General features: G+C 41.7%; 1 protein-coding gene across 4 annotated transcripts in view; it reads left to right on the top strand.

Annotated features, from left to right (window-relative positions):
* The window catches only part of FAT1 (FAT atypical cadherin 1), a 318,166-nt gene extending 300,058 nt beyond the window's left edge, over positions 1 to 18,108 (top strand). For 2 of the 4 annotated variants that reach the window (XM_078678096.1, XM_078678097.1), the window contains exons 27-29: positions 7,511 to 7,570; positions 15,650 to 15,685; positions 16,626 to 18,108. In XM_078678096.1, the coding sequence (XP_078534222.1) occupies positions 7,511 to 7,570; positions 15,650 to 15,685; positions 16,626 to 17,254 (725 nt within the window). In that variant the 3' untranslated portion in view covers positions 17,255 to 18,108. The remainder of the gene's footprint in view (positions 1 to 7,510; positions 7,571 to 15,649; positions 15,686 to 16,625) is intronic. The other 2 variants (XM_078678098.1, XM_078678099.1) reach the window with 2 other exon arrangements.
* Positions 18,109 to 25,651: the final 7,543 nt, after the last annotated feature.

The raw sequence follows: 25,651 nt of genomic DNA, 5'->3' as shown, positions 1-25,651 counted from the left end.
TAATTAACTACAAGATTTGAGTAATACCTTTTGGCATAAACATTCTGTATTTTAGTTAATACCTAATTTCACTAGTTACACTGTTCCTTCAAATCTTCCCATATTTGATCAAATGGGTCCATTTGTCCTTAATTTGTGGGACTTGTTTTCACATGTGGGTAGATTAGCGATGCCCTGTATCAATCTGTACTACTTCTTGCCTCCATAAGACCTCTTTCTAGCCACCGTGTTTTCACTTTACTGATTATTGACTGGTTTTCCATGCCACTAAAACTCTGAATTATGGCGCGGTTTCATTGTTAAAATCACATTTATTCTGTTGAGTCTTTTCACCATGAAGAGACTTGGTAAGCAGAAAGATGGAGACAGTTTATTTATTTTGACAACTCAAATTTTGCTGTGTGAATATTTTCTAATTCACATGCTGTTTTTTTCGCCATCTAATGGTTGGGTCCAGAATTCTCAGTTGTATTCATAGTCCTCGTTATTGATTAGTTTGTTTTTAATTTTTTTTAAATATTTCTTTTTTGGTGTGGACTCTCCCACTATTTGTTGCCTAATCCATCATCTTATTTATTTATTCAGAGTTTTATATAGCGCGAACAAGATCTTTACAGATATCACAGCGCTTCACAGAAACGGGGTGACATAGCATGAGGGTGACGCGACATAATATTGGGTGCAAATATAAACTTCAGTAGCATGATCGGATAGCAGTCAAGTTCTAATAGAATGACAGTAAACAATCAGATAGACGAAAATAAAAGACGATACTGAGTCTTACATGCAACTACGATAAAAAACAGGAGAACTTATACAATAAGTATCTATAAGTTACAGGAAGCAAGGGGAAGGGGCCTCGAGATACAGCAGGCTAACATGAATAGTCTAATAATAGATATTTAGTGAGTAGCAGAAAAGGATCGACTGACCATCATGTAATTGTGGCAAACAAGAGGAATCTTATGACATCATACGCCCTCCCGTTAAAGCTTCCTCCCTTGGTCACCCGTTTCCGATTATTTTTCCACTGTTGGGGCTGGAAGAATTGCTGAAGGCTGTTAAATCTACGAAAATAAGGTGCCTATGCAAAAGCTTGTTGAAGAAGAAGTACTGGAGAAGACCACTGAAACAATGTACCAATGTTAAAAAATAATCAAGACGACAGATTGAAGGTGATCTGGAGACTGTCCTGACAAGGTGCCCTCTGTTCTGTGTGACATGGAGAAGACACAGTTCCAATTTAGCCCGAATTGCCATCATAAATGTGCATAAAAAGATAACCACCAAGTGTGCAACCTTTCCTTCTGCTGGACCACAAGATTGACACTGTCCAGTCTGCGCAGATTTCAAGCCAAAGACCTAAAGGACAAGAGAAAAACCAAGACAAGCACACTACACGATGTGGGGGCAGAAAGAGACTGTCACTGAGAGACCTGGGGTTCTCGAGTGAGGAGGAAGACAACTTGGCCAAAGTTGCGGAAGACTCAGATGCCAAAATGAGGGTCATTAATGTTGAAAAGGAGCAGCGAAAACACAAGGGAAACATTCATATGTAACTCCGAAAAAACAACCAGCGGTGTGTCTCGAACAACAGACTCAAACTCACAAAAGGCTGTCTCTGCATAAAAGATCTTGCTGACTGAAGGCAAACAGAACCTGAAGGAGCCCCTCTGGTCCGACCGCAAGGACACTGCAAGCGGTTGGGCAACCGAGAAGATGACATCATCATAAAATGATCATAGTGTGGAGGTACCGAATAAAGGGTCGGGGACACCCCAACAAAAGATGCCTTGAGGTCATAACAGAAATGGACTCCTATCGACGAAGAAAATAGTGCAGATTTGAAATCGAGCTGAAGAAGAGGCATCTCCAAGCCAAAGCGGTCGCACTACTACAAAAGAAAAAGGATTTTGACACCTCCCTTCGAGAAATTAGAATCCAGCTGAAAACTTCAGTGGAAAAAACACAATTGGACACAGACCCAGAAGACCTGTAATCAACAATGTCCCCAGAGCCACAAGAGGAAGAAGAACAAGATTCTTCTTCGAAGAAGATGATCCTGAAACACAAGGTATGTTTCAAGAAACAGATGGGTCAGAATATCTTGAGACTCCATGGCAGGACATCAAAATGCACTCCCCAGAAGAGGGGATAGATATGTTCAGGTTTTCTGAGTGCAAGCTAAACCCAAACAGCAGCACTATAGTGGCAATGCCAAACATCACTGTCAAACCTTTTTGGGGATTTGCAAGAGGAAGATCGCAGCCACAAAGACTAAGTGACTTACTACATCAGCACCCCCTCAAACACTAAACATCGGTGTTGGGGGAGAATAAAGGACTTCCTCCAAGAGTGAAGGAAGGTGACTTCAGACAAATGCATTATCAACATCCTACAAGTTGGATGTTGCATATAACTGATCTAACAACCAGCAGTAGAAGGGCCATAGAAACGTTTCCACACAAAGGATTTAAAAACCCACTACTACAAGAAGTAAAAGAATTGCTACAAAATAATGCAGTAGAAACAGTGTCCTGGAACGAGGTCAACAATGCTCAACATATTTCCTAATATCAAAACAAGATAGGTCTCTACGTCCTATACTAGACCGCCATTTTGCAAAGAAGTTAATAAAAACACAAAAAGTGAAGATGACAACGTTGCAAGATGTCATACTGGAGCTACAACAAGGAGGCTGTTACTTGAAAACCATAGATTTAAAGGTTGCCTATTTACACACCCCAATGAATCACTGAAAAAAATATGGGGAACAACCTTTATAACGCATTTTTTAGCACGCAGTGCTATTACAACGCAGACTTTTAAAACAAAAACCATTACAATGCATTACACTGGGGAGCGCTCTAGGATAGGGAATAGTTTTAATTTCATATCCAACACCTTCCCTAGTGTCCACGGGGACTGGTGTTGGAATAGTACATTAAACTATTCACTATCCAACACCCCCCAGTGTATTGCGTTGTAATGGAATGCGTTTTAAAACTCGCGTTGTTACAGCATGCGTGGTAAAAGCATGCGTTGTAACAACGTACATCCCCAAAATATATTTGCGCTATGTGGTGGATGGAATGCACTATAAATTCAAAATGCTCGCTTTCGTAATAAATTCAACACCAAGAGTGTTTACAAAATGCTTAGTAGTAGCAGCGGCAGCACATATAAGAATGCAAGGGATTTCTGTATAGACTTACCTAGATGACTGGTTTGTGAACGTATACTGACTACCCAAGTGCAAATCATATCACAACACAGAAGAGAAAATATTCCTGGAATTGTGAATCAACTCAATGGAGGCAAAGGATTTTTCTTGCGAAAAGATATTGCTAATGCACAAAACTCACCAATACCAGACAGTGAGGACCGTGGGGCAAATGCTGGGGTATAATGGCCTCCTGCTTGTCTCTCATACCTTAGGCAAGGTTGCATATAAGACCAATTCAAGAATGGGTACTAAACCAATGGTCAAAAGCCACAGAGATTTGGGAATATCTAGTGTTGGTCACGTTGAGTATAGGAGGAGGTGGCATGGTGAAACAGGACAAATATACAAGGGGGAGAACATTCATACCACCAACACCCACAGTAGCCATTACCACAGGCACTGTGCATATGGGTTTGGGAGCTCAAATGGGGAAAATAAAAATCAGAGGATTTTGGAAAGAGCAGGAAGCTGTACAACATATATGGATCTAAAGAGTGTTCCAAGCCTTAAAAACCTTTCAGAAAAAGCTGCGGGGGATGTCATTAGTAATTCAAATGGATAATACAACAACAATCAATCTAAAAAAACTGGAAGGGGCAAAATCATTTGTACTGTCAAAACTAGCTTAAGAGATCTGGAGGTGGGCCATCCAAAGACCAACATAACAACAATATATCTTCCAGGGAAAGAAAATGTAGAAGCAAACCTGCTAAGCAGACCAGTAACCTGCTCACATGAGTGGGAATTCAATCAAAGTGTGCTCAAACAGATATTCAGGCAACGGGAACACCAGAAATAGACCTGTTGTCAATACCTCAAATCAATCAATCAGTCAGGTATTTGTAAAGCGCAAACTAATCACCCCTAAGGGTCCTAAGGCACAGGGGCCCTCGGGGAGATCAAGTGAGTTGTTTCCCAGAGTCACATGGTGCTGAGTAGAGCTGGCGTCGTGGATTAAACTGTGAGCCCCGTGCTCTGAAGTCAGCTGCTCTGGCCGCTGCGCCACACCTCTCACTCCTAAAATGAGAAACGCTAATCCTTTACAGCCAAACACACACATCCACTCTATGCAAATTGTCTCAAATTACATGAATTCTTATTGTACCACAATGGACTAGACAAACTTAGTTCTTTAACCTAATAGAGATAGCCCAAGACAATATGCAGAAGCGACCGGGCCTACAAGACCTACTCTCTATGCATGGTAGAAGAGTTCTCAATCAAGAGCCGAAAACCCTGAGTTTAGCAGCTTGGCACCTAGACAGAGTTTGGACATCTCAGTCTACCAGAGAACACAATGGCAATTCTCAGAGAAGCAAAAAGACCAACAACCAAAAAATGCTACACAGCCAAATGGGAAAGATACTCAAGGTGGTACAACAAATTTGGCTTCTTGAATGACCATTCAAAGGACTCCACAGTCCTTACGATATCTCACACACCTACTAGACAACAAACTAACTTATGCTTCTTTGAAGGTATATTTGGCAGCAATGGTGGCCTTCACAGAGGTCATATAGGAAGGAGTTTCTTCTAACCTCTGTAATCAAAAGATTCCATGAGGGAGCAAAACAAATGGCTCCACCACGAAGAGTGTTGGCACCAACATGGTACCTAAACTTAGTGCGAACCCAGCTAATGAGAAAACCATTTCAACCACTTCACAAACTAGTCCCATTGAAGATGGCTTTCCTTATCACAATGACTACTCTTTGGATAGTAAGTGAATTGCAAGCACGCACAATCCAGCGCCATACATGCAAATGCCCAAAGACAGGATAGTAATGAGGACAGACCCACATTTCCTATCCAAAGTCATTTAACATTTTCCATATAAACCAATCAATACAAAATCCTAGTTTCTTTCAGGAACCAAACATACAATCGGAAAGAGCACTACACATGCTAGACACCAGAAGAGCGGTAATGCACTATATGGAGAAGACAAGACTAATTAGGAGGGTAAAACAGCTCTTTGTGTCATTCGAAGACAGAAACATGGGGAAACTAATTACAAGAAATACCATCTCAAGATGCATTGCACAAAAATTCCAAATATGTCACGCAATAGCTGGAATATAACTACACTCCAAACCTAAAGCACACCACTTGTAAAAAAGGAGCAATGATTGCCTTCCTGACAAATATACCATTGCAGGATATTTGCATGGCAGCTACTTGGTGTCAGTGCACACGTTCACAAAACACTATTGCATAGGTACACAGATGAAGAAGGAAGCTCAAGTGCGACAAAGAGTGTTAAAACATTTATTTGTAATCTTCAACCCAATAACCACAAGGATAAAAAAGCTACAAAATCCATGCACAGCATGTGGATCTAGAAAATATTCACACTGCAAAACGAAATTGCTTCTTAGCTGTAGCAGTAGTTGTACAGCTTGAATAATTTTCTGGTTTCACTTGCGACCCACCTACCTACCCTCCCAGAAGAGGAGGGAGCAATTACAAAAAAGAAAATAATTTGAAGATGGTGTCCATGCGTAGGGGCTGCTGAAGGAGGGCATATGTCAGAAAAGGTTGGATTAGACATCAAATGGTGCGACAGTAAACTCGTAAACAAAAATAACGAGAAGGATACAAAGGGGAATTACAGACTCAACCACTAGGCTCCACCTCTAGATGGCAGAATAATGCTCAGAATTTGAATCCAGGAAATACTTCAAGCTGCAAAACTACTACTAATGTTAACCAATTTCTGTTCTTTCCAAACTCTAATAATCCAAAGTTTTCTATCTTCCATTGTGATGGTGTAGATGACTGTGTGTCCGCCTTGAGGGTACCTCTCTAGAGATAAATAATTTGGAGCATCACTTTCATGTCTTCAGTATTTGCTCTGTGAAATCAAAATCCTTTGCATTTTTTCATTCCAGTTCTTTTTTGCAGCGTCTGTGACCGCAGTAATGGAAATGTATGTGCCATCTTATGTTTCTTAGCTGACTCAACATTTCTGTCATAATTATTTATTTTCGATTTGGGCAATTTTTATGTTTTGTAGTGGCAGACGCTGTTTGCTTCAGAGCCAAAGTGGCTGTAATCCCTGCTTTGACTAGTCTATCACTGTGTGGGCAAACTTCTTTTTCGTTTCACTTTACATTGCCATTTTGCAATTGCACGTTATTCAGAACAGTGTGTGGTGTATGCTAGAAGACTATCATGCAAACTCCTCCACCAGAAAACTGTTTTGTAATTTTAAAAATAAGTTTAACGAAGTGCAAAAATGAACACAGTGTAGTGTCAATTTTTCGCGAGGTGTTAAATGTTTTGCGTTATGTTTGATAAGTGCTAGTTATTGTTGAATTTTGATGTTGCGGTCTGGGTTACACGGGTCGACACTACACAATCAGAGTTTTAGCCATAGATATGCATGTTTGGTTATTTCCCATGTTCTTTTGCTTCCACTCGTGACTCTTACACATTCGTATTTGTGCATGCGTTTCACCAGCTATTGGCTCCCAGTATGCCAGTTTTCAAACAGAAGTAATGGTGCATTGAAAATGCAAAGCAGGGTATACTAAGTGTGAAACGTTATAGGAAGCGAACTGTAGGAAGTAGGGACAGAAGAGGTGCAACTTTAGTGGCGGGACGGCATTCTAACCTTTGTTTTGGCATGCGTTCAGTACACTTTAGATACTGTACATGTGCATATAATTTAACATAGAATTTTCACTTAATTCGACAGGTAATCCCTCTGCAGTTTATTTGTACACGCTGCACTTTTGAGCACAGTTGTACAGATGGGGTGGTGCTTCCACAATAGTGCTACAATTGTGCCATCGACATGAAATTTCGAATAACAGAAGTAAAACTTTGTTCAATTGAATGGATGAACATTTTCCAGTTTATTAGCAGAAAAAAGGGTACTTCATGTAGCAAAGAGGCACTTCTGTATTCATGTTTGCACGTAGTTCTCTTAATTTGTTTTTAATTAAAAAACAAACTGTGGTAGAAGGGTTTGCCCATTTACACTTTTTTTTATTTGCTTCAAATTGTGATCTTTTATCTAGACTTTATGTAAGCTGCTTTTTAAATTGTTTTTTAAGACTTGAAATAAATGAAGGTGATTTGAAAATATCCGATAAGAGTTGATTGAACCTAAACAGAGAAGCATGCATTTACTTTTAAACCATCATTGACAAGAGTGCTGACGTTTCCAATTGAAACTGTAAACTTTTTCACTCATGCTTTACTCTGATTCAGGCATGCTGTTGTGATTTCTGCTCTCTTGTCTTGTTTCTAATATGCCTCTCTTCTGCCTTTTACAAGCTTCCATAGTCACTGTGATACACCTGGTCAATGCCGTTGTTGACTCGGTGGGAAAAGAAGGTATATGTTCGTTTCTTAGTATGTTCATGTTACTCTGTGTGTTGTGGGGCGTAGCATTACAGTATGTTTCCATTCTTTCAATATTAAAATCAATCTGGTTCATGTTGCTTTGCATTGATATTACACATCTTCATAAATATGCTGATGTTTTGTTCTGGATTACTTAACAGGACTCGTGACTGCATGCGCAACAATGCATGCTTCTATTTGACTAACATTTTAGCCTTCTTAAAAAAAATGGCATTCCACCGTATTAAATGTAAATTGATACTTGTATAGCGCACTACTCACCCGCAAGGGTCTGAAGGTGCTTGTACGAATACCGCTGTGGAACCCATCCTGGCTTTCCCTGTGAGGTGTCCACTCCTGGGCACCCCAAGGTGGAGGCCAGGCATCCTTAGCGTTGTGGGGGCCGTTGTGGAGATTAAGCAAGCTATTGCCCAGAGTTGCAGAGTGGGACTCCATGATTGGAATAAGCACCGAGGCGAGAATTATCAGGTCCGTCGAATTTTGAGCCCAAGACCCGCTGAGGCGGGGAATTGAACCCTGGTCCCCCGGGCTAGACCTCTGCATCAGGGTCTGCCGCTCTAACCATTGAGCCACACTTCTCCACTTTAAAGATCAATTACTGTATTGTTTGTTCTTTTTTAAGAAAAATTATAGTTACTCTTATCCTTTTGCAACTCCTATACGCTTCCAGTATGTTAGCTGTCCTTGTGGGTTCCCGTATTTTGCTGACCTTTTTCAAATGACCTGTCTGCTAGGCACTTTTAGGGGTGGTAACCATTACCCCAGAAAAATCTAGCAATGTCCAGAAGAAGGCATTGTAAGTAAAATTATCTCAAATACCTTACAGACCTTGAGGCATAAAAAGTCAAATGTTGAATCAGGCTATTTGCTTTTGATGGCCCGGTCTTAAAGTTTTTGAGAAAAGGGTTGTGATAAACTCAAACGATAAGGAAAATGTATTTAAAATGTAATCTTGTCATATTTAAGTTTCAAGTAGAAAACTTACTTTACAAGAAATTGCTTTCTGAAAACGTTTTTCTACTATTACCATAAACGCATGACTTTAAGATGGTCAAGTTTTCCATCAACCAGTCATCTGAGATATCCCTCATCTCCAGATAAATGATGTTCAGTGTCTTGCAACTTCAGTAACTTCCGTAATTCCACACTCTTACCTACAGAGTAGATGGTGCTAATGCATGCATTTTCCTGGGCTGTTCTGTAGGAATTCAGATTTTTAGAGATTCAGAATTAGGAGGATTGGGTTGCAGAGATAATTGTAGATATCAGATAATCTAATGTTGGTGTGGTGAGGGTCAAAGTGGGTGTTGGGTATTGGGGCCATGCGTGTGAAGTATAATGCAAGGTATGTATGGGGTGGACTATGGTATAACATTTAATTTTCCCTCCGCATCCTGTTAGCACAGTGATGCTTCCCAAAGTACTTCAGGTGCTCAATTTCCTTCCTTCTCTGTAGTTAGTTTGGTAACGGTTCTTCAGGTCTCCTGCATTAAGGAAGAGTTGCTCCTATCTCCTTCTATGGTGAATTGTGATGTATGCACACTCTCCCAGCTGCAAAGCCAATAAATCTTCATTTTTTTAGATTGTCAGCAAATTTTGCGCATCCTCCTTGCTCCTAAACCAATATTTTTTACCCTCCATTCGATTAGGCCTAGCGGAGGGTAATAGCCCCTGCTTTTCAATCTCACATAATTTCTGGTCACTTTTACATTGATGCTTTAGTTCAGCCACAGCACCCTCTTTTGTGTTGAGTGAAACAGCTTAACTTCCTAGTACTGATTCGGGTCATCTTCTCGACTTTAATAATCCTATTTTGGAATACTGAAACATATTTTTGAGAGTTTTGTTTTTGTGCTTTTCATTGGGTAATGTGGCGGTCTGTTTTATATAGCATTTTCATTATTCTAAATCTTGAAATCCCATGGTGGTGGTGAAGGAGTTCAGGAGTGTTAATCCTCCTCTTGCAGGTATGCTGTAAGCCTTTGGTTGACACCATTTTATTTTCTCTTTTTAGCCCCACCCCTCCCATTCCTCCCTGCATCCTCCCCCCCTCAAGAATAGGCATTTTCTTAGATCCCACTGGGGTGTTGACAAGTTCCTTCACAATATATCTTGTACTCAAAAGCTAGCCATATCGTTTGTTGTGCTCGTCCTTGTACTTTTGCTAATGAAGTATGCTTAAGGGGCCTTGGTAGTCTCATGCCATTCCAGTTGGATTGGAGTGTTTTCAAAGGATCTGCCGGTTACTTCTATCTCCAGACTCCATGTTTCTCCACCTAGGTAAACTTCTTTTCTGTCTTCCTAGTTCTTAAAACAGATAGATTCCTACCTATAGAAATCTGCTGCCAACATCTTCCGTGAGCATCCTCTTCTACATACTGACATTGTTCCACACCACACACTGCCTGATCTGTCTGCAGTTTAGACATCAGCTTAGGTGGGACTTCCACAACCCCTGTTGAAGGGATTCTGCTCCGGAATAGAACTATGCTTGGTACCCTAGAAAATCAGCATGTAGGGACTGAGTCCCTATACCCCATCTGTATCTATGGGCCCAAATCCAACTAGCTCTTAGTGCCTCACTTGCCCTCCAAACCTTTCCAGAGAGGCAAGTGATTTGGCCCGCCCAGAACACACCGCTCCTGACCCTCTCAGGGACCAGGGTAGCAGGTCACTCCCTTTCATTCCCTCACTCTTGCTTGTCCACAATAAATAGGGAAGAGACACAAGGAAAAGGTACAATGTTATTTAAAATATCATGCTCTAATAAGTAATAATTGTGCCACAACCAGCAAGCAATTGCAGGTCAGTAATGCCATTAGCAAGATTAGGAAACCATATACAATAAAAAGCCCTGTCATAATATCTGACCGATTTGCCTATTTCTACCCTCACTACAAAAATGAAGTGATTATAGCCCTCTGGGTGTAGTGGCGGACCCCATACCTTTCAATACAGAGATACTTTTTTTATATCCCAGCTGAAGCAGTTCTCTTGTCTCAGGACCTTGCTCTGTCTGCAAGTCTCTGCTCTATGTGTTTAGAACGACATGTCCCATATTATATGACAAAACATGTGGTTTCAAAAATAGCAGCTGGGTGGCTCCATTATGTCTAGGTGCTAGTATCCGACCACAGAGAATAAAAAGAGGCAATGTTTGACCATGCCAAGGATGTGCAGACTAAATTCCAGGAAAAGGACAAAATACAAAGCTATGTGCTGACTATATGTGAAAATAAAATGTGGCACAAAAAAGCATCTGCTTTGGTAACGTGTGCAAAGCAAAAGTCGCCTACAACTGGAAAGTTAAGATAACATAGGGAAAACGACAATGTCCGTGTAGGAAACACATGACACCCCAGGTTTGTTATTGTATCATCCTAGACTTGACACAGTGTGTGGGCATGCACACAAGCACAACCTGGGTTAAATACAGCACTCCCTTTTGATGTCTTTTATCTCTGGTCTTTGGATTTCCCCGGCTTCCATTTGTCCTCACCAATGGAATATCTGTTTTTTTAGTGGGATTCTTAGTTGAATCCTACAGTTACCAGGTGGCTGGGGTTTCCTTGCTTTCAAGCAAGTGGTGTGCTTCAGTAGTAAAATTAATTCTCTGCAGGCTATTGTCAGTTAAACACAGTTCATAATAAAGCTGGAGGTGTTCTAAGTTCGTTGATCTTTAGAAGATCTCTTACTCGCAAACTGTTTTCCTTAATCCCAACTTAAAAATTAGTAAATCAAACCTCATTTTTATTTAGTCTGAAATAAAGGATTGTCAAAATGTGTATAAGGCATTATGTTATGAAATACCATTTATGACAAAAATTAGCCCTAGCCCTAGCTCTGAACCTTCAGTTTGTACTATGGATATGGTAGGAAGTCCGTGCTCGCCTAAGATACCCGAGCGAGCACGGACTTCCTACCATATCCATAGTACAAACTGAAGGTTCAGAGCTAGGGCTAGCGGATTTGCTTCCCTACTTTTTCCCGACCGGGCACCCGGCGGCGGACTTTCCTACCTACCCTCGCCACTTAGACGCAAAAGAAGCAACCACTTTGAGCGTCTTTCATTTCTTCACCCGATTAGGACCGGGTTGGAATTATCACCGGTCCGACTACATGGCCCTCATCCTATTACTACTCAGCCCTGAAGAGTCACGGGTTCACCCCGATATTGACGAAACACGTGTCGGCTGGTTTTGTTGTAAAACAAAGACTCATACTGGATGAATAAACACCCAAGAGGTTATGAACATTGGAGTTGGATCTTATATTTACTTTGACTGACTACGAAACTAAATCGATTAACTGATGCAGGTTGTGTGCGTTTGACATTGTTGTCAGTTAGGCCTAATACATATCTTGCTGCAGTGCTTCGCACCACTTGTAGCCACTGAACCAGATATTTATGGAGACCTACAAGCAAAGCATTGCAGTAACCCAGGCAAGATAGAATCCGCATACCGACCATTGTGAATCTGGATGAAGTGGTAGTAATGGTAATATTTTTTCTGATGACTCTTAAAAGAAAGACGCATGTTGTGACTGTTTTATGTATATGTGGCTTGAATGTAAGATTGGAGTCAAATGCGATTCCCAAGTTTCTTGTATGTGGTTCTGCTGTTGGCAGGAGACCCTGTTTGGTTGGATACTATGCAGCAGTCCATAAGAAGTGTTTTTCAAACCCAACATTAGGGAATTGCTTTTCATCCAGCCAGTTAAATATGAGAAGCAAGCAGAGAGCTTTTGTGGATTCCTGTTAAATCGTACATTCCGTTGAGGGACGTCTATCTAAGAACAAAATGTATGACCAAAGGAGTCGATCAGTCTCGCCAAGTGAGAGACATACACATTAAACAAAGTTGGGTTCAGGGTCGATACACATTGGACCCCCTAACAAGATGGATTTGCCTGGGTAAGAAAACTCCCCTAAGCAGACTGTCGGCTTATGTTCTGACAGGAAGGAGGAGGACCATTTTATTGTCGTCCTAGATACACTCTCTCTTGCCAGCCCTTCCAGAAGGCTGTTGTGTAAAATGGTACCAAAGGCAGCTGAAAAGTCTAGGAGCACCATGGCCTCTATCTCTTGCATCCCAAGATATCATCAGTGGTTTTGTAAGGCTTGTTTCCACTTACTTGCACATTAAGAATTTAAAACACACACATCCTGTCCTCCCACACACTGTTTTCATTACAGCTTTAGAACTTGCAAAATCTACACGCCGTACAAACCATAGTATGCAGAGCACACTTGCTTGTTTCTTTGCACACAATTTCTTATTTGTAGATAAGATTATTACACAACATCAATTGATTTTGTTAGATTATTTTTGCACAAACCATTTTTTTTTAAAGATATGGACTGCCCACACTTATTTTGTAAATTTAGTTAATAGAATCCTTTACATTTTAGGATCCATCTGTTTCTGACTCCAGCAGTGTGTTTTTATCTTCTGTTTCATAATTCTGAGGATATTCAGTACTGACCATGTGAATTTTGTTTGCATGAGAAAGGCATCGGTAGGGCAGTTTAATTTGTGCCCTACTTCTCACCTGATCAATAACTTTTAGGGGGTGCCCATCCCCTTTAGTAATGTTATTTTAAACCCAACATTTGACATTCTTGGTATAATACACACTATTTTTTATAAGATGTGCTATGTACGTTGAAAGTTACATGCAGTGCATGTGCATTCACCTACACGCTGGTACATAATCTATGGTGTTCTTACTTTGGTTATACATACTAGGATGTTTCTGATCTTGAAGAGGCCCTACACCATGATGCTTTGGCAGTTTTTAGGTCTCGCGACCTATCGATGCGCGCATGCGCATCGAGCGGAGCGAGAATTCAAGTGGCGAAAACATCATGAAACCACCAGCTTTTTGCTGGCGTTTTCATGCAGTTCATGTGAACCACGTGTTAAAACATGAACGCGCATCAGCCTCCCTCCATTTGCCGCACAGCACATCAAAGGGCTTCGCCCAGCGTGCGGTCTGCGGCTTCTCGGCTTCTCCTCCCCTAATTACGCCGCACACAGCCTTCCTTGCATTTCTCCACCCCCTCCCCAGCCAGCTTCCCCCAGGCCGTGTTCCCTCATCCCTGCTCCTCCTGCTTGCTTTTCAGCACTGCTTTTCTCGTTTGTATGAAGCACTCCATTAAAGTGTGTTTGTGTTTGAGACATCCACCTAGAGTACAACTCTGCCAGTTCACCTCGTGTTGCTCTCTTTCACATGCATCTTCCGTGTTGCTTTCCCTCAACCGGTGTTGCCTTTGCTTCCCGCCCCCCGCCCCCACACCCTTTCTCTCCACTCCTCCTTTTTCCTGTCCTCTCTGCGAATCCACTCCTTTTCTCTTTTCCCCGAATAGCAGTGTGTTTCATTCTCTATTTCTCCCCGTCAGTAATTATTAATTTATTTTGCCCGACCTCTTTTTTGAGTCACAGTGTAATACGAGTTCAGCCCTAATTTGCTAATCCATTGGCGTCACACGGACGGCTCCGTCTCTAGGCTTAACGCAACGAATGCCGAGTCAACGCTTAATTACAGCGCTGTGCGTCTTTCCTAACCGAACTTGTCAGTCTAGTGACTGACAGCGTTTCTTCGACTATTGCGGCAAGGCGCGAAGGCTACACACATTTGCACTTCACTTCACTTCCTCACAGAACTACCACAATTGTTCCTTAAGGGAGGAGGCGGCAATGAGTACTGGGTCCAAGTGCAACAAGCATTGGCATTGCCAATAGGTCTCGCTTGTGGGACCTTATAAGTATTTAGTTTTGCAGCACAATATCCGATTATGCAACAAGGATATTGTGCTGCAAAACTAAATACTTATAAGGTCCCACAAGCGAGACCTATTGGCAATGCCAATGCTTGTTGAATTTGGCAGCTAAGGTTCACAATGTTATAATAAGATCTCGTCCCACAACCACCTTGCACAACTGTTATATCTGAAAAGGGTTACTCAAAGACATTTTTTATATTTTTAACCGTACAGGAGTCCAAGTAACTATTCTAAAAGTGGAATTACACACGTCTAAAAGCACTCTCAAACAAAACTCTTTAAACGTGTGGCTGATGCCGAGAATGATCAGTGTCCAGAGGTCTCCTCTAGTTCTAGAAATTTTAGCAGCACAGAGAACAACTATTTTTAGATGCATATTCAGCTGGCGCACAATAAGGTGAAGAATTTCAAAGGTGCTTCCCAGCATGCCCGAGTTCTGGCACCATCTGCGAGCTAGTGTACAACACTAGTTCCTTACTAGCGTCCTTGTACGTTCACATGCTGGTATTGTGGAGGCAAGGCACAATGAAAGATTCATGCAATGGGACTGTCAGAAGGAATAATGTCAGATGGCTATTATTGTACCCAGTAGATACGCCAAGAACCAATCAAAATGCAATATTTTGGTATTATACAGTGGTTTAATTTGTAGTTTTTAGTACGTCATTTCCTCTCGGATACATTGCATGTGTGCAACTGCCGTGTGTTTTAGTAGTTTTGTAATGGAAACTTTGGTGTGTCACTGTTGTGTATTTAAAACATATCCTTTGGGTAGGGGAGAATAACGCTGCAAGTAGTGCATGCTTTACAGACGCATCTGTAGAAATTTTAGGCATGTTGCTGAAACTGTACCTCTGGTAATATTTTGAATACTGTGTGAATTGTCTAATGTGCGAAAAAATATCCTCACATCCATAAAGAAAATTATCATTTTGCTCAAGTCAGAATCACGAAAACAAATCCTGTTTAATTTGTAAAAAACATAAACCTTAGGCTCCAAATTTCCCATTTGCAATAAAGTACCTCCACAATGCTTAAAAGGACCAACTGGCTTGCCTTTTACATTTTACCATTTAGCAAGCATTTGCTGCCCCAGACAGCGCTGAGCGGATCTTGAAGCACGCATGCTCAGCTGGATTGATTGTGAAAGGGAGTGGTTTTTTTGCTAATTAAATAACTGTTACGCCTTACCTTAGTAAACTTATTATTAGAATTCTAACTTCAAATGTTTACTCTTTTTCCTTTTTACTTTGTTCCTAAAGAGTCTTTAGCTGTTCCTGACCTCAGGAATTCCAGAGGTGATTTCAGCATGTAATTCAATGTTACCCACTAAAATCCCCTGCTTTTTTCACTTTCACAAGTGTTTGCTGGCAGTCGTTTTCTCGGTGTGTCAGTGCATGTTTATGTGCTTCACTTCCCACAATCGTGTCACTCGATCATCTGTTTAAGTCGAAAGCCAATGTTCTACTTGCTTAAAAGCTTCCAATTCCATATGATTACCTTAACACTTTGTCACACCATATATGCAAGTGTCTTTTGCTCCAAGGGCATACACGACATGGACTGATGTTTATAGCAGAGTTCTCCAAGTGTTGCATGGTTTAAAACGTTGCGGTTTCCCCATTTTATGTGTTGCCTTTGATAGACAGACTGTAAATCAGGAGTTTCCATTGTGGGTGAAGGAGGGCTAAACAAGTGACATGGTTTCTGGATATTCAAATAAGATACATTTGCATACAGTGACTGTAAATGCAACAAATGCACCATAGCATGTGGCTGTCTACAAAATCAGGTATCGATCGGGACTTTCTTTTGGATAACCCTGAGGATACCTACACACTGGCAATGAAAAGTCGATGGGTATTTTATAATGTGCTCGCAGTATACGACCACTTTTTGGACCCGGGATTGTGCTGCTAATAACTCATTTATGTATGTCCTTGTTGAGTTTACAAGGCATGCCATATTTCTTTGAGACGTAGTTTCTAGTAATCTACCTACTAGGGAGTAATTGTCTTATCCGATCACAAAACGTTTGTTACTCTTAAGAAGGCAGAATAGGAGCCTTTGGGGTTCTGTTATAGATACAGGTTGCTTCTTGTTTTTAGGGGGAAGAGTTCTCCACAAATGACGACCTCACTAACAACTGACTCCTACCTAATGCAATGTTTTTGTACCACATTTCTGTTTGATCAAAACTTTTGTAAAGTTATTTTATCACTGTTTTTGCATCCACAGGATATCACTGGGACACTTCAGACTGGATGCCAAACGTGCAGTTACCAGGCATTCAGGAATACCCACATTATGAAGCGGTTGAGGAACCGGCTCCCCCTTACACTGATCCAAGCGCCATCGATTCAGACTATTACCCTGGAGGCTACGACATTGAAAGTGACTTTCCACCACCGCCGGATGACTTTCCTGCTCCCGATGATCTCCCACCATTGCCGCCAGAATACAGCGATCAGTTTGATTCCATAGAACCACCCAGAGACATGCCCATTGTAGGCAGCTTGGGTTCCTCAGCAAAAAGTAGGCAGAGGTTTAATCTCAGCCAGTATCTGCCTCATCACCACTACCCTGCAGACATGCCTGACCTTCAGAGCGCAGCCAACGGAGACAGCAGTGGGTACAGAGAACCCTACGCGTCTTACACTCTACGGTACGAGGGAGGCTTTGAAGAGCCGATGATGGACAACATGTCCATGTCTGTGTACACTTCTACAGCTTCATGCTCCGATATGTCTGCGTGTGGTGAAGTAGAGTCCGAGGTCATGATGAGTGACTATGAAAGTGGGGATGATAGCCACTTTGAAGATGTAGTAATCCCGCCTCTGGATTCTCCACATCATACAGAAGTCTGATGCTGTAACCTGACAAAAAAAAGTGCCTGGACGTTAGTCAAATTTAAAGATCCTATAGTCAAAAACTATCTTTTATTTTTCTCGTTCGCAGTAGTGCGTGTATGCTTGTGTTTCAATGAGCTGGTTCTTGCACGACTCCACCTAGTCTATGCAGCTCACTTAAACATTTGTATATATGCCTATTTCAATTCCCTGACCTCTCCTGATTGGAAAGAAATGATGAAAAATTATTGGCTGTGCCATTTCAACATTTTTTTTTATATTTGCAATATATGTAAAAGAAAAGGGGAAAGAAAACCGACATACCACTTTGCCATGTTAGCATGACACATGTTTTGTATAGCCCATAATCAAAGATTCATTTTAAATTCCTTCTTTTTTGTAAATGTTCTGTACAGTTTAGATTTTCTTGATTTTAATTAGAATTTGTAGATATTTTGTGAATTTTGCTTTCTGTCGATCTTAGGTATGTTATTGTCCGTTGAGCAAGCACCATGACCTCTTATACCAAGGCTCCACTGTACAATCTTTTTTTCCTTGCTGAAGTTTCCATTTCATAACAACGGTTAAAACCTTTTCATGCAATTCCAAATTGTACATATTCTGTAAAGCAATCTGACTGTTTTGGATCAGGTGTATGGTAATGTCTTAAAAGAAATGCTGTATTTTAGAACTGTAAACATTTTTCCCTTCATGGAAAGTGTAATGGGGACCCTCTGCATACTTATTTAGAACCAAAACCACCAAGACACGATTTTTATAGTGTCTGTATATTTGTGATGCAATGGTCTTGTAAAGGTTTTTACTACCATTAGCCACTCTTTCTTACTGACAATAAATTATTAATAAAATAAGGTTTTGTTGTCCCTTTCCGTTTGTAAAGAGTCCCTTCCTAGTTGATAAACTTGAATATTTATTTTCGTTTTATTTCTCATCCTTTCTATGCTAGCCCATGTGTAACTGTAATCGTTCGTTAATTTGAAATGCCGAAAGGAGGGAGTGTCTCAAAATTAAATAATAAATTATGGCACATGTTGCTACAAAATCCATAGTACTGGAGGGCATATGAGCTACGTTTGAAAAACAGATTGCAAATACAGTGTTTCGGGTATGAAGCTGTTTTAATACAAAGATGTCTGGAAGCAGAGGAGCAAGTTCTGTAAGATGATTTATTGTAAGCAACAGGTTCCAATAATAAGCTTCAATGATGAGCTATAGTAATGAGCCCCACCAGGAGCAGCCTCTCTGCTGCTCAGCCCACACTCCAATTGACACTCGCAGGCACACTAACATTCCAATGCATGCCCATGAATCAACATTCCACACAGCCCCTTCATACTGGCTGCTTAGAAGGTATAAAACATCTCCCCTTTTTACAGAACAAAAGAAAAACATTGTGACTACAAGATGATCTCACAATTGCATCAGGAGAGAAAAGAAACATATATGAAAACAAATTAGATGTAAGAACGACTTGAATTGCATATACATAGAGATCATGCATGTAAAAGCAATAAATAAGAGGGCAACGATAATGTGAATAACTGATGGACATATCGCAATCTGATTAAGGAACAAGAAGACTTGCATGGAAACATATCTGGTGGAAAGATGATAAGATTGTGCATGTAAAAGCAATAAATAAAAGAAAACATTGCAAATACCAGATGAACATATTGTAATTTCATAAAGAAACAAGAGACAACAAGGGCATGCATGATAACATATTAAATGTTATCACCCCATCTCCCCGCTTTTCAAAACAAAACTAGAAAACCACACACTTTACCATGCCCCACATCTCATACCGAACCCCACATGCCACAAAACACAATAGTTGGTTAGACTAGCATGAAAGGTAGCCCGCAGAGGAAATCTAACATATAAGTGTCACGGCTGACAACAACACTTAGAATCACATAAACATCAAGTCGCACACCATCAAAGCAGTACCATTCAGAATCACCCACCATATAACTCTGACCCCAAAACCTTAAGTATGTAACAGCAAAGAATGGGTGAAATCCACCCCATGCTCCATCCATAAAAGAAAGGCAAACTAGCATACAGTAAACAGCAAGTGACTTAACCTCCCGTAGTCATCTCACACAATAATGTGAAGCAAAAAACGGTGACTTAACCTTACTCAGTCATCCCACACTATTTGTCCGCAATATGAAAAACTATGTGTGACTTAATACCTCAATCATTCCTTAAAACATGTAACGTAGCAAAGGGTGACTTACTCCCCCTGCATTCTTCAATCCTTACATAATCGTTCAGGGAACCCCCCCCCCCCAATAAACCACCCCTACTGCACAAAATTGGGTGCACATCCATGCCCCAGGAACGTGGGCATCTCGTACCATAAAACCAAACAGTATAAGCAAAACAATTCCATATTATCCCTGCATTGCCAACAATATAAAACTCCCCAGCAGCAAGCATGAAGAACATAGGCGCAAACTTAATCCCTAATTCGAGATAATACTTTTCTAATACAAATTCATCAGCTTTACCCACAGTCTCACATGCCTCAAAAGGCTATATAATACTTTCGACTAAGATCTGGCATGTTCTCAGTGTCCGCAGACCAGAGAGTATTTCTGCCTCCTAAGAACACAGGCTTGGGGCAGATCTACAGAATGTTCCTTTCCCTACAGTCATAACTTTTTAGGGCAGCACTTCCAACAGCAACTTCCTTATTCCAGTCTGGACAAAAGTTTCTCTAACTGACGGCCTTGTACAGTACTCCAAAGCCGATACTGATGATGAACCCAGATATCGCATTAGCTTCCATGGAGTGCATTTTATCTTCACAGCAGGATGACATCACAAATCCGGTCAAAACCGTGAGCAGCTGCGCTTCACCTGCGTATGCACCCGCACGCAGGTCAGTTGCTTGGAAACACGACGCGTCTAATTGCTTTGCAAGTGTCACTCCCACGCATGCTCTATCATGCAGAGTGGCGGCTCCTCCATAGGGGCGTTTGGGCGACGCCTCCCCTGCTTTCTCGCCATGCGTGAAGGCAGAAACAAATGGTAGTTATTGCCGTAATAACTACCATTTGTTTCTGCCTTCTCGCACGGCGAGAAAGCAGAAGTTCCTGGTTTAAAGTGGGCGGTGTTACTCCAGAGCAGGGGGAGCAGCATACAGAGCGAAATGATGCGGGTAGGGCAGCCGGCCGAACCAATCACAGCGCTGGCTGCGGTGGAGGGGAGGGAGGCTGCCTGCAGCGCCGCCTTCCTGATGACGTGCTGCAGGACTTGAAAACCAGGACGGCGGGAGTCGGGACGGAGTCTCCGGACCAGACGGTAAGTTTACTTTATTTTGTTATATATATTTGCTTCCAAACCCCTCCCGCCTCCCCCCTCATCCACTCAGGTTGTTGCGACCCCATTTCCAAACCCCCCTCGGAGATAATAGGTAGTAGATTTGTAATATGTGCTTCGCTTCCATTTTCCTTGTGGAATTGTCGAGTTGTGGTAAATTACTGAAGTGTTTGAAAAGGGATGAGTTCATCGAATTGGATTGGTTACGAGAAGATGTGAGATGTTATTATTGGGAGGGGTGGACCTATGCGCCTGTTGTGCAATATATTTGTATGAAGTGATCTAGTGCTAGTGTGAGTGTGCGCCAGAGAAGCGGGCACCGCTTTTGTGCTGTACCGTCCTCCTGTTTAGGATGTGGCACTCGCACTGTTGCTGACAGTAGTTTTCAGCGTTAAAGAAGAGACTTCACTGATAGTATACTGCTTTATGTACCGCAAATGAAAAATATGTGGCCGACTTTAGAACTGGGGATCCACGTTCCGGCGTCGTCTCAACATCCTGTGATGATTCTGGGAAAATAACTTAATATCCCTCCGTGTCTTGAAAAACGAATCTGACTTTGTGTAATGTAACTGGTGCTCTTGTACAGCACTACAATGCCCCTAGGCTGAGTTCGCACTGTATATACAACTGAAAAAAAGAAAATAATGAGGTACGGCTTAGGTTTATTAGGTACGCCAATGTACTGCCCTTATGTTAGTCGGGCTCGCTCCCTTGTTAGGTAAACGTCATCCCCAACTTTTACGCCTCCCCACTTTGAAATGTCACCAGCCGCCACTGATCATGCATGTTACATCCCACAAAGTGATCACGAATCTCCTCATCGATGGACTCCAGGACGCATGGCATCCCTCGCCATTACCCCTGGATAGAGAACATTTCAAAACAGTAAGGCTCCAACACGCTCAACGCACGTGTCTGGCGTAGCGCCCAGCACTCCAACCTGCACACAGCTTTTCAAATGGCCCGATAACGTTAATGCCAACACTCGACCCTACGCCACAGAAATGCACCGAAACTTGCACAAAAAAGGTCCAAAGTTTTGAATCCCACTTCAAGCAGAAAGTCTCATACGACCTGCCCATTTAAACCTGTAAGCAAACCACTCCAAAGCACAACCAGTTCCTGTTAAGCCTACTCTGCTGGTTTCCTTTACACAAAAGGCTGACAGTGCATGGTGCACTTGAGCTTGTCTTAACTCACATGTAAACCACACGACATAAGGAAAGAATCACGCCCTGGCTGGGCCGTCCGATGGAGAGGACCAAGGTTTGGCTGCAAGGCGTTTTGTTGCTTACTTCAGGCTACTGATATTTCCCTTTGGTAGTTTCCTCCAAGCAGTTTCTTTTATAATTCCTGCAAATTTCTCCTCATGCGTAGTTTCTATTGAAGATTCATCTCCTTGTGTTCTTGGTTTCTTGGTTTCTCCCTGTAAGTTATCATCTTTCATTCAGCTTACACACGTAGGTTCTAATTTAAAATTGTTGCCAACATGTTGTAATACAAAGATGTCTAGAAGCTGAGGTGCAAGTTCTGGAAGATGATTTATTGTAAGCAATAGGTTCCAATAATAAGCTTTAATGATGTAGTAATGAGCCCCACCAAGAGCAGCCTCCCTGTTGCTCAGCCTATACTCCAGCTGATACTCACAGGCACACTAGCATTCCAATGCATCACCATGCACCAACATTCCACACAGCACATTAATACTGGCTATGCAGCAGATATAACAGAAGCTATTCAGGTATCAGGTTTCATAAGTCTTTATTTCGATAATAAAATCATAAAAGACAGAAGATATCAAAAACATCAGAGCATTATAAAAAAAAAAATTCTTTAACCAAGAAAGGACCCCATCGTTACATTCATCAATTAAAAGGGATATTAAACATGTAATAAGACTTTGAAAATACAGTAATACTATAAAAGTCACTTTTATAAAATATTTCAAGATTAAAAAACATTTGGGTTCCTGGTACGTATGACCCATGCCCACCCAAAAAATTTAGCAAGACCAGTCACTACCAGCTCAGAAGTATTAGTACGGAAATTCTTCAGGGCTTCAGCACTCCCTTTGATTCTTAACCTGCAGCAAATTGGCTTGATCCATTTTAATCTAGGAGCATGATATGCGGGGCAGGCGAAGAGAAAGTGACCCACACTCTCCAAATGGACTAAACAAAAAGGGCAAGTATCGCATGAATTAGCGGACCACTTACTAGTAAAAGAATTAATAGGTAACAACCCAACACGGAATTGATGATATAATTTCCGGTCAAGGGTCTTAGTGATCACGTCCCAATAAGTTTCCAAGGAGGGAGTCACTTTATGGGTCAAAAAAAGGCCTGTAAGACTAGAAGTATCATCTGACTGAACCACGGATGAATATTTAACCGAGGCCCAGTACAGATCTTTAAGATCCTGTTTGGAAGGAAACAAAGAGGACCCTGGAGAAACCCAAAGCTGGTTAAGACCCATCTCTTCTAAAACCATTTTCACTTCCCTTAACCATGCAATATTTGAAGCACCCCATGTCGCTTTTATCTCAGCTAGTTCACACGCAAACAGGCTAAGATCTGGAGAAGTCCAAATCCTTCGCCAGAAGGCCACCAAACGATACCGAGCCAGCTCATTAAGGGGCTTACATCCCAGATCAAGCAACAAGGGTTTGATAGGTGTAGATTGTGGAAGACCTATCAAATTCCGCAAGAATTTATTTTGGGCTCTGACCAGAGGAGTTAGATCTTTGAAGCCCCAAAGGTCAGCACCGTACAGAATGGCTGCATTAATTTTGGCTTCATAGATCTTAAGTACTGGTGCTATACGTTTGGTATAGGACTTCCTATGCTCCTGAATTAGGCATCCAGTGAGGCGTGCAAATTTAAGGTGTGATGCCTCGATCTGGGGTTTCCAGCTTAAGCGATAATCTAGTGTTACACCCAAAAAAGACATTACCTCTACTTGTTCAATACAGACACCGTTTAGACTAACTGAGCTTTTGATAGGGCGAATATTGCTAAAAACCATAAATTTAGTTTTGCTAATATTAATTTGTAGATCGTTAGCCTTGCAGAACTCATCAAATCTATTAAGTGCTGTCTGTAGCCCTTTTGGAGTTTTTGAGAGGAGCAGCGTATCGTCAGCGAAAATTAGCATCGGATACTTAGCTCCTCGCAAGGTTGGAGCGTCTGTCGGGATATCGGCAAAGAATTGAACTACTTGATTAATAAACAAAAGAAAAAGGGTAGGGGCCAGCACACAGCCCTGACGGACACCGCGGGTTACTGGAAAGCTGTCCGTCACCTGCCCTTGCTTTCCCCATCTCACCCTAGCAAAATTGTCCTCATGTAATCTTATTACCAAGTTCAGGAGTTCTGGCAGCATGCCCAACGAATTAAAAACATTCCACATTTTCTCCCTGGGCACAAGGTCGAAAGCCGACCTAAGATCCACAAAGGCGGCATAAATTACTCCTCCACCTAACAGGACCACCTTCCAGTACAACATAGTTAGTCTAAAGACCTGATCTATTGTACTAGTTCCAGATCTAAATCCGGCTTGCATGGGTGATAAAATGCTGTCCTGTTCCATCCACGCCTGGATTCTGGCAAGAACCATCCTACTAGTTACTTTTTGAATCTGTCGATCAAACTGATCGGGCGGTAGTTAACCGGAACCGATCGGTCACCTTTTTTAAAAATGGGTAAGATCTCCGCCCCTTTCCATGAAACTGGAATCCTTGCCCCTTTAGCAATAGCATTGATGAGCATAGTTATATAGGGAACCCAGATATCTAAATTAATTTTAAAAAGGTCTGCCGGTATTGCATCCATTCCTGGGGCTTTTCCAGATTGTACCGCGCTAAGAGCTCCATATCAATCACCAATGACCAGAATTCTATTTTAATCAAGATATAATCTATACGGCTCTTACTGACCCCATTGCTAAAAGTGGGATGACCTGTCTTGTCAGATTGCGTACGTCCATTAACCGCTCGAAAACCTCGTCCCAAGCACAGCCCTAACCAAAGAAGGGCTGCTTCGGTTGCCTTCACGCCCTTATCTAAAAGTAAGGGCTGAACGTCCCAAGCAGCATCCTCCTCTGCCCCCAGATCCCTGCCTGCACTGAACAGTGGTTCAAACGAACAATTTAGATCCCCTGCTAGAAGGATGAATTTATCCATTCCTATTCCATCAAGGAGCAGATCCAAATCATCATCAAAAGCTATTCAAATGTTTGCTATAGACATTCTAAGCTCTAAAATTGCAAGTATTATATATATTATGCATTAATGCCTTAGTGCTGCATAGTGCACAGGGAACATTTTCGCCTTCAATAATTGTACTTCCTCTTTGCATCAGGGTTTAGTTTTAGCGTGAGGGTTAAATATATGATGAAATGTACTTAAGAGCTTGAAAAAATATTGTGCGAAAATGGTCTATTGTAGGTATAACATTACTACACGTTCTGAGGACTGATTATTTATGACCTAGCACCAGACTGCTGAGAACTTAGTAGTTCAGGCTTCCACTATCAACGTCAGCCAGAATGCATTCTTCACTCATTCCCCCAGATATACAATCCAAGTGCAGTTACGCTTTGGAAAGAGGGTTTTCATAGCTGCTAATTTGGCATTGAGGTCGCCGAAAGGCTGTTTGTGTGCTACAGGTCACCACACTTTTTTTCTCCCTGGTTATAGTGCAATTACCGCAGGCCAGTGGGTGTTGCAGATTATTCACCTCCCATTTATGCCCACCTCCCCTCATGTTCCTTTTATTTTTGTTCAGACATGAGCAGATCATCTCAGCCACTTGTAACCACTTTGGACCACATCCCAATCCATCATTATTTTGCACACCATGCCACATCAGTTTAGACCCAGCAGTATGCAAATCAGTCTTGACTCTGCTGCAATAGGAACAGTGTACAGTATTGTCCTTCGGCCTCTCAGCCCACCAGGTGTTTATGTAGGAGATGGTGTTGGTCATGGCCCTTCTTCTCAGGTTGGAGGATGCACATATTTCCGTACCTCTATAACTGGTTGTTGAAAGTGACCCCACCTTA

This window comes from Lissotriton helveticus, chromosome 2_2, assembly GCF_964261635.1.
Source record: "Lissotriton helveticus chromosome 2_2, aLisHel1.1, whole genome shotgun sequence".
Classification (NCBI taxonomy): domain Eukaryota; kingdom Metazoa; phylum Chordata; class Amphibia; order Caudata; family Salamandridae; genus Lissotriton; species Lissotriton helveticus.
This window is presented reverse-complemented; position numbering and strand designations above follow the sequence as displayed.